This window comes from Amborella trichopoda, chromosome 3 (genome assembly GCF_054954075.1).
Source record: "Amborella trichopoda isolate Santa Cruz 75 chromosome 3, AtrichopodaSantaCruz75HAP2 v2.0, whole genome shotgun sequence".
NCBI classification, from domain to species: domain Eukaryota; kingdom Viridiplantae; phylum Streptophyta; class Magnoliopsida; order Amborellales; family Amborellaceae; genus Amborella; species Amborella trichopoda.
Window position 1 is genome coordinate 60,144,625 of NC_142338.1, and position 13,875 is coordinate 60,158,499.

Below are 13,875 nucleotides of genomic sequence, written 5' to 3' on the forward strand. Positions count from 1 at the left end.
ACGTCCATCTAGAAGATGGATGTTTGGTGCGTTAGAAGACGCTGTTTTGAGAATGCGTCCCCTAATGCACGAATTACTTTTCCTAACCAATATATTGAGGAAGGTTGCTTCAATATTTAACTCCTCTCTTACCAAAAAACCCAGCAACCAAAAAACCTTCCTTTTTTTATTTTTCTTTTTTTTTTTGTTCCTTTCTAATGAGTAGACTCCATGAATTCCACAATCATGATTCAAGCCCAACAACTTATGGAGCCTCACAACTTATTCATAGCCCACTATCATCAAAGAGATATCGAGTTATGTTGGTATTTTTTGTTTTGAAAAATATCTGAGTGTATTTCAAAATAATGATATGTCAAAATAATGATTTGGTTTTGCGTAATTTTTTTTAATTTGTATTTTGTAGAGAGAGAAAGGTGTGGGTTTTTTAGTTTCACATTGAATACAAAAGTGTGGATAAAGTGGTATTTAATATAGGAAAAAATTTATATAAGGATGCAACCTTATAATGTAGAACTACAGATGCATCCCAAATATCTATTGGAAAATGTAGTTTTCATATTGAAAAACCCTTTGATTGATCATCTAGACATCAAGATGTATGGTCATAAAAAATAAAAATATTTGAAGTCTCATAAAGAGTACACTCTACAACATATTATCCACACTATCAATTTTCAAGATTTTCATATGTTTATAGATCTCTTGATTTTAACCATTTTTTAAATTTAAAATTTTATAACTATATATAAAAATAGATTTTGAGATAATCCTAAAAACATTTTATATCAAAATTATATAACATGATAAAATTTGAAGGTGCACCTTACCTCTACAGCTACGGATGCATCCATATGCCAATAGCACCCCTTAATATAAATGTGAGAGTGATGGTGCAATGGGCAAGCATGTGCGTGTGAGGCACACATCGATGCATTTTGTATGCTTGCATCCTCGCATGAGGTGCCTGAGCACATGTATGGGACTCGTTTTTAAATCCAGTTTGCTTTGGGATGCGTGTTAAAACTTCAAAAGTTAAAAGCTTCCATCTCCCAGAGCATACATGTCTTACCATTGGAGATGATTGCTTTGAAATCCAATCTCCCATAGCATATTTGTCTTACCATTGGAGATGATTGCTTTGAAGTCCAAGTTCGTCGTGAGGTTATTCTTGGTTGGGATTTTGGGGGTCGGCCTGGTAAGGTTAGGCAGCTACCGGAGAAGGTACAATCGTCGGCCAGCTTTTTGGATAGGGTCAAACCGAAGAGTTTTTTTGTCGAAAGTCTCATAAATTTGAATTTTTTTAAAAAAGTAACTCCCAAAACTTCGAAAAGATGGATTTATCTGGGTAAGTTTCCGGATTTTACTAAGGGGGTCTTTCAAATTATATTCGTAAACCCCCAATAATTGTTGAAGGGAGAGAATGGTGACATGAAGATTAACATGGAAGTAGGATTTTCGGAATCCATTGGGAAAGTTTCGAATGACTGGATTCTAGATGATTGTTCACGGGAATAGTTTGGTGGTCTCAAGACGGTGGTAGCTGGTGGTCGCACATGCTCATCATTTGCACTATGTAACGTTGGGGGAAAAAGTCTGGCTTTGGCGGCGTGTTTTGGTCCCGAAACTTGTATACATAGGAAAAGGCCGGCCTGTCAGTAGCCCCTCGTTGGGAAAGGTTTCCCCATACAAGTGGCAGGTTTCCCCCCTATTGTTATGTCTAGGGGAAAAAAAGTGTTAGCAGCGACTTGGCTTTCCCATCTCTGGTGGTCTCTTTGGTGTGTCTTCTTATTCACCTGAAAGAGGTGGGTCTAGCTTGGTGCCTGGTGCTTGTGTTTGCGGTCTTCAATTTGAAAATGTATATTGTGCTTTTTTGGTTGGCAGCTGCTAAGAGTTAGAAGAGGAAGAGTTGTACTCGTTTTGATCCCTTGTCGATCGCCCTTTGGTCATAGTGGTGGTTGATCCAAAGGAGCCACAATTACTCTTGGTGACTGAAGCTCTTGGTATCCAGGAGGTCTTACCTCCTTCCTTGGATAGGCCCCTGGAGGATTCACCTACAACTGTAGCAGCTATAGATGTCTCTTACTCACTAGACATGCCCCTGGTGGTCTCGCCTACGCCACTTCCTTTGGATGTTAATCCCCCTCCTACTGATGAGATTGTTGTGCCCGTTCAAGGCGCTGCTGACGACTCTTACTTGGTATAGAAGATGATGACGAATATGGGCATGGAGAATGTCCCGTTTGCGGTGGTGATGTAGGAGATTCGAAAGCGTCACCAAGCTAAGTGTGTGGTGAACGATAATGTGGAACTGAATGTGTCTGGTAATATTCCAAAAAAATCTTTGGCATATACCCCGACAGGCAAAGCACTAACTTTGGCTGAGAAAAATAAGATCTTTCATAGAGGTGTGCGGTCATCAGTGAGACTTAAGGCTCATGGAATTCCTAAAGGAGGCTTCTTGGTAGCTGGTATTGCTTTTCGTGTCCCGGAGGTGGTGGACTTCGACTCGTCTTCTTTTGCAAATGAAGAGAATTGGGAGTCCATGATGCAGGAAGGTGCTTACTTTGGGGGCGGTCCTTCTAGACCATATTCTTCTTCTTTTCATTCCTTTACTTTTTGATGAATATTCTGTCCTGGAATGTTAGGGGTTTGGGAGACCCTAGGCACAAAATGGATGTTTTATTTTTAGTTTCTAAGTTCAAACCTGCTATTTTAGCTTTACACGAGACCAAACTTTCTGGTCCTTCTTTTTTTATGGCTAGGGAAGTTTAGGGCTCAGGGGCTATCTATTTTTGTGGGATTGATGTTGTTGGTAACTCTGGTGGTATCTGGATTATTTGGGATCTTTTGGTGGTTAACAACATTGTATATGTTGTTAAAGTCAATTTCTTACTATTGGGTTCTGTTGGTCCTACTTTGGGTTTCTCTCGGGCTTTTATGAATGTTTATGGATCCTTTGTCTCTTCTTTGAAAGCCGATTTTAATGACGATATGAATGTAGTCATTTAGTCTTTTTCTTTCCCGATTGTAATTGGGGGGGGGCGAGACTTTAATCTTATTAGGTGGCCTAGTGAATGCTTAGCAGACCACCCGATAAACTCTTCTACGAGATGTTTTAACAGGTTTATTGAAGAAAATGCCCTTATGGATCCCCCTATTACTGGCTCAAGATTTACTTGGTCCAATAATAATATAGGCAATATTGTTATGCCTAAACTGGATAAGTTCTTGATCGCAACAGATTGGGCAGAGGTTTCCCTCTTGTTTCAGTTAAATCTTTGGTGCGCTTATCCTTCGACCACCTTCCTATTTTACTCAATACGGGATGTTTTAGAGGTGGGCCTAAACCTGTTAGATTATAGTTAAGCTGACTGGAGGATAAAGAGGTGGTCGAGCTTATCAAAATGGTTAAATACTGAAGTTGTAGGTTCCATGGATTTCCAAATCTACAAATAATTGTTGAATGTCAAGCATAAACTCATTGGGTAGAAAAAGGCTAATAACATGGACCTTAAAGCTAGGATATAGGATATATTAGGTGAGATTGAGTTGATCGATCTTAACACTTAAGTGAATGGAGTTTTAACTGACCAGTTGATAAGTGCGCGTAGCATGCAAATTAAGGAGTTGTAGGAGGCACGGAGATCTGAGGAGCTATATTGGAACCAAAGATCAAGAAACAAGTGGCTGAAAGAATGAGACCTAAATACAAAATTTCCCATGCGCTTGCTAGTGTTAAGAGAAGGCAAAATGACATTTCGGGTCTCAATATCTCAATGCTACCATGGAGGGTGGTATTATTCAACACTTCAAGGCTGTTTTTTCTAAGGAGGTGTCTTTGACCCCTAATTTTGATAATGTTATTTTAGACTGTCGGATACAGAGCGTAAAGTTGTTTTGGAAAATGATATCACCATTGAGGAAGTCAAAATTGTAGCTTTTTGCAATGCATGGTGAGAAGGCACCTGGCTAGGATGGTTTCCCTTTGTTTTATTTCCATAAATTTTGGGATCTTGTCAAAGATGAATTATTGGTATTGGTGACAGAGTTTTTCATTGGAGATCACATATTTAAAGGAATTAACTCAACCTCCTTCGCTTTGATTCCTAAAAATTCGTGATCAGAGAGATTTTTGATATTAGACCTATCAGTTTGCTCACGAGTGTTTATAAAATCATTACTAAAGTTCTAGCTGAGTGACTAAAAGGGGTCCTAAAAAATCATACGGTCTCTAGCAGTTGAGATGGAAGCTTATACACCAACTCGTACACTAAATGGGCCCTAAGATCTCTAGCAGTTGAGATGGAGGCTTATACATCAACTCCTACACTAAATGGGCAGCCTCTCGGAGCTCTATAAAATCGGTATTTTTTTCCTATACGAATTACATTTTTCTCACACCATTCTCTGCGAAATTCTAGAGAGCATGAGAGAGCACTCATCTCTCTCTCTACTTGTTTTTCTCGCTTTCTCTCTCTAAATAACACAAGACTCAGGTGTCTACTATGGGCTTCAAGCTCGGGTGCATAGAGCTTTGGAGTATCAAAATAGGCTCTTATGTTTTCCTATATCCCGATGATGATTTGTCTTTCCTTATTCACATTATTTACAGTATCGAAAGGGGGCAAATATTGTCTTGAAATAACGTTTATACATGCCTGAAAATAAAAAGGATTCAAGCTATATTTTCTTAAGAAATTGATCATATAATACGAGAGAAGAGTCTTCTCACTCTACAATGAGAGAGAAAGGGAAAGGTTGTGCTGGCACTCGATAAAATTTACAACCTATTATCCATATTAATATCCATATGGAAATTTAAGTTTTTTATATCTCTTTGTTGACAATGGTGCTATGATCCTATGGTAGCATTTATTCCAACCACTTATTGGAGTAAAATTTGATTTAGGAATGCTATTTGCTGCCCTAAAATTTCGAGGATGCAACCTAGCGACCTATCTTCATACAAAAAAAAGAAGATATTTGTACTTGCTCGTAGAAATAATGCCCTAAGAACAAGTAAAGCCCGTCTAATTTTTTTTATGGTTAGATTTGAGTGTTTAAGAACTTAAAATTGATTTTATTTCAAAGGCATTTACTCATATTGAACTGTTCTAAGATTTGTCATGCAAGTCTCCTGAGACAAACTCAAGAGCCCCTTAGAACGGTCCAGCCCGATCTTAACACCGAGCACATGATGCATCTTTACCCATATCCTTCATATCAAAGTTGTTGGAGGACTACTCCTTAATGGCGTCAATCTTCCTTGTCGCTGCCTGTCATCGTAAATTCGTTTACATACCACAACAAAATCATGAAACTTTCCTTACAGTGTTTGACATATGGTCCTGCTCAATCATTGAAAATCCGTATGAGCCCACAACCCTATAAAATTTCATATACCACTAAGGATTTTTTTCAGTCCATAAATGTACTTGGCAAGTTTATAGACATTTTGTTCCTGTGCATGGATAAGTTGATCCCAAATCTCATATTAAAGAAATCCTTATAGGTAGCAATTTCACCCAAGCGAGCGAGTGTATAGTGTGCTCACAAGTGATTTGTTTTTTTTTTTGTAAATACCAATCGATCACCAAAACTACCCAAAACTGAAACCGGCTAATGGACAGTTCCAATCTAACCTGGTGATCACGATTGAATCGCCTGATTTTTCTAACAGTGATATTCTCACACCTTCCACAAAAAATAAATTGTTGCTTTGAATTTTCTAGACTACCTCTTCCTAAACTCTCTTTGTAGGTCAACTTCATTCCCAAAAGGTCCTACTCAATGGTATCAAATCCGAGGGCTGTTTGTTCTGTCTAGGAAATGGAAGCACTTCATTCAACCAGGTTAGCAAAAAATTTACTATGTATTATTAAAAATAAGAAGTAAATTTGAAAAAAAAGATAAATTTAGAGATCTAGAGATGTGGCAAGAATTTTACGTTAGCTGCCAACCTAATACAATTCTTCTCATTTCTCATCCCGGGGCAATTTTTGGGATATTTTATATAAATATATATTGAAAAACTATTGAATGTTTTGCATGGATATTTCCAAGAACTTCTATTATCAAATCATGAATATCTCAAGGATACATTTGATACAATTAGTGATTCTTTCGAAACACTAGGGAGTGATTCGTTGCTTCAGTTGAACGGCTGGATTCAGCCGAAGCAAAGTGAATCCACTGATATTTCTCGTACTCTCCTTGAATGACACATGTCCCACCCTTATTTCAGGTGTAATATATATATATATATATATATATATATATATATACTTTGAACTAGAAGGTTGTAAGTCCATAACCCTCACCTCCAAATCCTCTTAATCCCATTTAAAGGGTGTTCAACTTTCAAATTAACACACAGGGCCTCTTTGGATAGGAGAAGATTAGGAATCTTAGATATTTGAAATCCAGAAAAATTTATGGATTTTCAATATTAAAGATTTTTGTCATGAATTTCTCAAATATCTTGTTTAGATAAATTGTATAAAATCTATGGATTCCTTGCAATCACTTCTATGTTCATTGTTTGATAACAAAACTTGATACAATTTCTCTCTCTAAAATTTTTATATATGTTCTCTCTCTGGAACTAAAAATTTGGGAAGTGTATCTATAAAATATTTGAGATAGTTTCTCTCTAAAATTTGATATGGTTTGTCTCTCTAAAATTTTATATACTCTCTCTCTCTATAAATTGTTTTAGGTAGTTTCTTTCTCTAAAATTTACTATAATTTATACTTTTAAAATTTTAATATATTTTATTTTTCTAAAATTCAAAATTCAAGATAATTTCTCTCTAAAACTCAAAATTTGAGATAGTTTCTCTCTCTAAAAAAATGAGATACTTCTCGTATATTTTATTTTTGGCCATTTCTCTTTCTAAAATTTATAACAGTTTATTTCTAAAAGTTTAAGAATACTTTATCTCTCTACAATTAAGAATATTTATCTCTCTAAAACTTGATATAGTTTATCTCTAAATTTTTTTTGAAATTGTTTCTACTTCTAAAAGTTTTTAGGTACTGTCTAAAATTTGATATAGTTTATCTATCTAAAAATTAAAATATAAGATTGTTTCTCTCTCTAAATTTTTTGAAATAGTTTCTCTCTAAAAATTGAGAAAGTTTATCTCTAAAAAGTTGCATGTAATTTCTCTATCTAAAATATGATAGTTTATCTCGAAAACTTAAAATTTGATATAGTTTCTCTCTCTAAAATTTGAGATAATTTCTCTCTCTAAAATTTGAGATAGTTTATCTCTCTAAAAAATGATATTTTCTCTCTCTAAATTTTTAACATTATGTCTCTCTCTAAAATTTAACATACATTCTCTCTGAAAAAGTTAAAATTTGATATAGTTTTTCTCTTTAAAATTTTGAGATAGCTCATCTCTCTAAAAAAATTTGGTACTTTTATCTCTAAAATTTTAACATACTTTCACTCTCTAAAACTTAAAAAATTGAGATAGTTTTTCTCTCTAAAATTTTTGAGATAGTTTATCTCTTTAAAAAATTTAGGTGCTTTCTCTCTTTGAAATTTTCGTACCTACCAAATGCTCCCTATATTTCGAGTCGAGGGAACCAATGAGTGAAATCTACGGGCCTTGGAAATACAAAGAAACAGGTTTTGGTGCGAAAATAAAACCATGGAAAGGTAGGTATTATTTCCATGATTTTGATTTTCTTGATTTGAAGTATCCTAGTCATTAAACAATCCCGTGGATTTTGACAATATCTAAAATATTAAAAATCCATGCCTTAAAATCCATGTACCCAAACAGGCCCAAAGAGTGATCAATGCCAATGAACAATTTCAAAGAAATTTTTCTCCAAGGGAGATCGAAATAGCAATAAAAAAAATCTGATCAAATACTCTAACCTTCCAAGACCAATACATGGAGGAAAGGGCTTCATAGAACTGAACATCTTTTTGCTATCGAGTATCAACATCTAAAAAAATAAAATAAATCCCATTACCAAGTTGGACGGGGACCTAGCTTATCTGAAAACTTAGGCTAATCCTCAAGAATGTTTTATACAAGTTCCATTTTCACTCATATCAATGGAAAATCATAAAGGGTGTTTTGCTCAGCTTATGTTGAGAGTCCTGGTAGCACTATAAATATACTAACTTCAAGATTTTCCTCGAGGTATACATAATTAGTAAAAAAAGAGTTGTTGTACCAAATCATGAATAATAACAGATTTAAAAAAACTGCGATTTTTGTTGCCATGATATCTCCAAAACCAGTAAGAAATTCAAAATATATTTAAAATATCAAAATTTGAAGAATTTTGATCAGTTTAATATTCTCACAAAATTTTGATCAATTAATATTTTGCGTTTCTGTACTCTATATACGGCTTCCAAATGCCGCAACTGTGGGCTGTCACTTTCCAACTTTCTAGTGCAATTAATGGCGTGTGTATTTTGGAGGGAGCCAAATTTCTCTAGTATTTTTTTTTTTTTTTTTTTTTTCCTTTTTACAATTAAGAAATTGTATTATTTTATGGAAATGAATCAAATGTCATCAAAATTGTATTGCTCTACATTAATGGAATAGAAAGTTGTAGGCAAAAACACATCTAAACTATTTTTTTTCAAGACTTGAGATTAAAGGAATAAATCATACAGAAGTACATGAGCTGTGTCTCTGTCAATGACTCAAGCACAATAATTTTTATAAATAATATAACCCAAATATTACATTGGCTCAAGTCAATTCAAGATGAAAAGAGTACAAAACCAATAAATGATACAGAGATATCTCTACAAAAATAAATTAAGAGAATAGACAGAAGAAAATTACAAGGAGAAAAAAATGAAAAAAAGCAAAGCCACCATGACTGCTCTCATGGACAAAATCAATACCCCACTTGAAGAAACCTCGATTTGTATCGGGAACTTACATGGATCTTGCGATGCATTTTGTGTGGTCACGACAGCCAGCCCTCCAAAATCACAACTCTCATCCTTATGGCCTTGTACTTGGTAATACATATTGAAAGCATAAGAGGCATTCCCTTGAGCATCAAGTTTATTGCAAGTAGAGCCATAACCAAGAGAAGTGCAATCTGAGTAGGTACATGCATAGTTTATATTATCAGGCAAAGTGCTCATATCCTTAGCATTTGTATTAAGCACACACCATTGTGCAGGCAAATACTTCACATTATTGGCCCCTATAGGGAGACTGCTTTGTCCCTGGCCTGAGAGGTCCATTGGGAACTTGGGCTGTCCATCATACGAAAATATTCCCCAGTGGCGCTCAAAGTTACCTGGGGCTATGCTCTTTGCATCTTCATCTATGAGGCCAAACAAGTATACAACTAAGTGGCCAGGCCTTAATGGGGACCCTTTGTTTTGGGCTAATCTTTTTAACAGCCCGTTATAAAATCGCTGGGCATAAAGAGAGGTAGCAAACATATCCCCATCTGTTGGCCAACCCACTTCTCCAATCAGTATTGGGAGGTCTGGGAACCCAGCTGCTCTTAAGGATGAAACCAATGTGTCAAAATTGGCATCAAATACATTATCGTACATGACCCCATTATCGTCAACGGGTTTGCTAGTTCCATCGAAGAAGGCATAATCAATCGGGAAGCCAGTGTTCCCATATAAGCTGAGGTATGGGTATATGTTGACAGTGAAAGGAGCATTGCTATTGTTGAGGAACTGAACAATTTGAACCTGCCATGAGAAATTTTGCGAGACTGAGTCAAAAGTTGGAACTAAAAGAAGCTACATTGGAACTCATCCAGAGAAGGAAAATAAGCTGGCTGAAAGAAGGCAGCTTCGTGTGTATCTATACGGAAGGAGTAATCCTTTTGTATCTACATGGACAGAGTAATCCTTCATAATATGAAGATATGAACTATGGATTTTGAACTTAATCTCGAAGAAGGATTGGAGAGCAAATTATGTAATGGAAAGTTCTCCCGTCCACATCATGTGCACGGTGGAAGGGCACACAGGCACCCTTCCTGCAGTTCAGATTGAATCACACCACATCTAGCGGTTCAAATTCAATCTCAAATTTATTTTTTTATTTTTAGTTAAAAATTATTTTTGCCTGAAAATTAAGGCTTATATCTTTTTTACAAGTCACAGAAAATAATAATAATAAAATTTTTATTTTAAATAAAACAACTGACCAAAATAGCCCCAAAATATTTGGAGTATTTTAGTCAATTTATTTCATTCAATTTATATTTCATTATTTTTATTTGCAATTTAAAAATAAATATGTATCCTGAATTTCAGGTAATTCTTTTTAAAATTAAAAATAAAAAATAAAAATAAAATAATTTTGGACCGTTAGATGTGGCATGGTTCAATATGAACCGTTGAAGGGTGCTTCGTCCACATCATGTGGACGCTACACCATCCCATATGTAATATACACCACAAAATTTGATCAAAAGGAATGTTATGCCCACCTATAATTCTCAAGATTATAGACAAGAAAGGCACATGTAATATACCCATGTTTTCAACATCTTGACAAAATTTATGACATCAATATTGCTTACCCTAATAGGCTAACACTAACAACACAGTTGAACTGTTACTTGATAAAAACAGTTGACACAAGCTAATTCTCAAATAACATAAATGATAATGTTTTCAAATTATTTTTATTGGATATGATAAACAGTACCATGAGGTCATTAATATCTGATCTGAATCGGCCAGCTGAGGGGACACTGTTATCCTTAGGGGAGTCATACACATCAGCGTTTAAGGGCACAGTGGCCTTTATCGTGTCCCCAGCTCCTGCTTCATTGAGAGCATTTTGAATATTCTGAAGAGCAGGGAAAGTAGTGTTCAAGAAGGACCCATTATAAGACTTGAGAAAAGGCTCATTTCCGACTGCTACATACCTGTAAAATAAAAACCAGTTACTGCATCAGTTCATGAAACTTCGAAAAGAGGAATCTAGAACCACAAGGCATAGTACAACCCAACATAAATTTTGATTTAAATAAAGCCTCCAGATCAATAGTCAGTGTTTTTCCACTTGATACAAAAAAATGCCATATTGCATGTCACAAAATCTCCGAAAATATTAGGAAAATAACAGATTATAAACCAGGGTGACAGTGGCATACTGAATTAATACAATTTTTTTTCAAATCAAGTAATCTAATCCCATAAGGCATATTTCAAACCACAGTAAATTTCATAAATGAAGACTTCCAATTTCATAAGGTTGCAAAATTTCCATAAGGAGAGAAACAGAATATTATAAAGGGTGTCAAATATTGCTGAGCAATGCACTCTTAGGACAAATGTTTTGCTTATAAACCACAGGAAAACCTTAAACACTTCAAACATCATATAAGTAACTGTAAACAATTTTAAATAATTTAAACCAGAATACTCCAAAGTATGGCTTCTGATGTTGACCAAAAGGACTGAACTCATATCAATCATAACAAAAAACATCCAGAAAAAAAAGAAAAAACAATACAGACCTAAAGGATATTGTAATTAGGAGTCCACTGAAAATTTAGAAAAGCATAAAAAATATAACCCGATAAATTTAGCAATTTACAGGGAATCCATCATACCAAGCATTATACATAAATTTACAAGGAAAACAAACCAAAAGATTACAAAAACATGGCTATCTGTTATTTCAGATCTAAAACACTCAAATAAAGATTATAAAAACATGAGTAATTGACGGGAAATCCATCCAAAACTAAGAATAAAAATTAATCAGCAAATTTATAAATATATAAACAAAAAATTGACAAAGGTTATATAACTAGAAAACCATCCAAATTATAGACAAATTTCAGAAAAAGGAAAATCCACTATTTCATTCATCCGAATTCACAACGAAAAAGAGATAAAAATCGAATGTAAATCAATAGTTACCACCATTGTCCAATATCAATTAGTAAATTACCATATGATTTTAAAAGAGTCAAGGCGACCAGGAAATATATTGGTGGTTATTCCAAAAAAAACACAAAAGCATCCAAAGCTATACCAAACCATACAAACAAATTCATCAAAAATTCCAAATAAGATCAGCTAAGCAGGTGCTACTGATAAACAAATATTACTAGGAACATGTATTACATTCACTATCAAAGAAAAATAAAAAAAATCAACAGAGTTTCCTTATTGTATTCTTCGTTGCCAGAAATCAACCACTCGATGAAACTCAAATAGATATCTTCTATTTTCATCCAAAAAATCAATCACTCAATGAAACTCAAGTAGATATCTTTCATTTTCATCCAATAAACCATCAAAATCAATAGGAGAATTATAGAAGTGAGAAACCAACATACTTGATGTTTACTCCCCCATCGAAGTTGTATAGAGTAATGTTTCTGTCAACCCATCTCTTTGCTGTTTCATAATCATTCATGGCTTCAAGCTGATTATTCGGGATCGCAACCATGACCTCAATACCACTACCAGCAAGGGAGCTCATGGTGCTTTGATCCGCATCAAAAAGCTTCACCTTTTGAAATCCATTGTCTTTAAGGAGCTGAACAACTGTATCAGGAGGAAGGCGGCGAATCGCCATTGTACCCCAATTTACTCCTATTCCGTCTATCATACACCCCACATAACCAACCATGAAAACCCATATCAGAAGCCGGAAAATACCCATTTCCGGCATGTTTTCTCACCGGAAAAACCTGAAAGGTGGCAGGCAATGCAGTTGGGGAAGGTGGAAACCACGTTTGTGAACAGAACTCGCTTAAAACTTTAGGATAACTTGGTTCTTGACTTAGAGAGAGAAAGATATCGAGAAACAGAGTTGCAGGTTGGTTTCCGAACAGAGATTTCTGCCCTCTTTGGCCACAGGGATAAATCTCTTTCCGAACGGTGGTTCTCTCCTCTACGATCGAATAAAAAGAGATTTGTGCCCTCGTTAGCCACAGGGATAAACGAGAAGAGGAACTGTACACATGGAAAAGGACATTGCAGCAGTATTTAATGATACCCAACAAGAAAATCGTTGCCAAAGATGAGGAAAGCGAAGCTTTACAGAGAGAGAGTTTCCCCAGGAGAGCAAGAAAGATCCTTTTTTCACAGAGAAAGTGATCCTTCCAGAAAGAGAGAGAGTGAAATTACAAAACCAAAAGGAAAAGAAGGCTAACGCGTTGCCCTTTTAGAGAGAGAGTTTCAATGTGAACACCGTGAGAAGGGAAACAGGGGAAGGGGCAAGGCTTGTGATGGAAATTAGTGGGCCACTTTTGAAGGGACCGTTAAATCCACGATCACGCTATGGATACCACACGTGGCGAGATCTAACGGCCCACTTTCAGAGGATCTAGGACCCCACGACCAGGCTTTAAGGCTCGGTTCCCTAGCTCGACGCTGTCTCAAGGCTGTGCCACCTTTTGATCCTAAAAATGACCATTATACCCTCAACTACGTAACCGTGTTTTTTTTTAACCTTGCAGTGTCTTGTCAAAAATTCGTGTTACTTGTTGTAGATTTTTCAAAAAATTATTTAAGTTTTGGTTAGTGTCGGTAAAATTTTAAAAATTAAAGGAATAAAAGTTAGTATAAGGTTGAAAGTCGGAATTAAGGTGCACCTAAAAAATCTATTGTAAAATGTTTTTTTTTTTTTTTTGTAGTTGGAAAACTCTCTCATCATCTCGATATCAAGATGTATGAATACTGAAAAAGAAGATTTCAAGTCCATACATAGCGAAGGCGACCATGCGAGCCAAGAGAAGAGACGGAGGGAAGGCAAGCAGGGTGCTTCACCTCCTACATTAAGTTAAGGGAGTGAAAGATGGATCATCCATTTTCAAGATTTTTATGTTTGTTTATAGATCTACATGATTTGAATTGTTTTATTACTTTAAAATTTATAA

The 13,875-nt window shown here is 35.4% G+C and overlaps 1 protein-coding gene across 1 annotated transcript; it reads right to left on the reverse strand.

The window, feature by feature from the left end:
- Positions 1-8,671: 8,671 nt before the first annotated feature.
- Positions 8,672-13,222, reverse strand: LOC18421452 (glucan endo-1,3-beta-glucosidase 8). Its single transcript, XM_006826250.4, has 3 exons — positions 12,328-13,222; positions 10,680-10,902; positions 8,672-9,709 (listed from the first exon to the last, which is right to left on the reverse strand). Exons 1-3 carry the CDS (start codon positions 12,663-12,665, stop codon positions 8,825-8,827), a joined length of 1,446 nt encoding a protein of 481 aa, XP_006826313.1. The 5' UTR covers positions 12,666-13,222; the 3' UTR covers positions 8,672-8,824.
- Between the last annotated feature and the right edge of the window lie 653 nt (positions 13,223-13,875).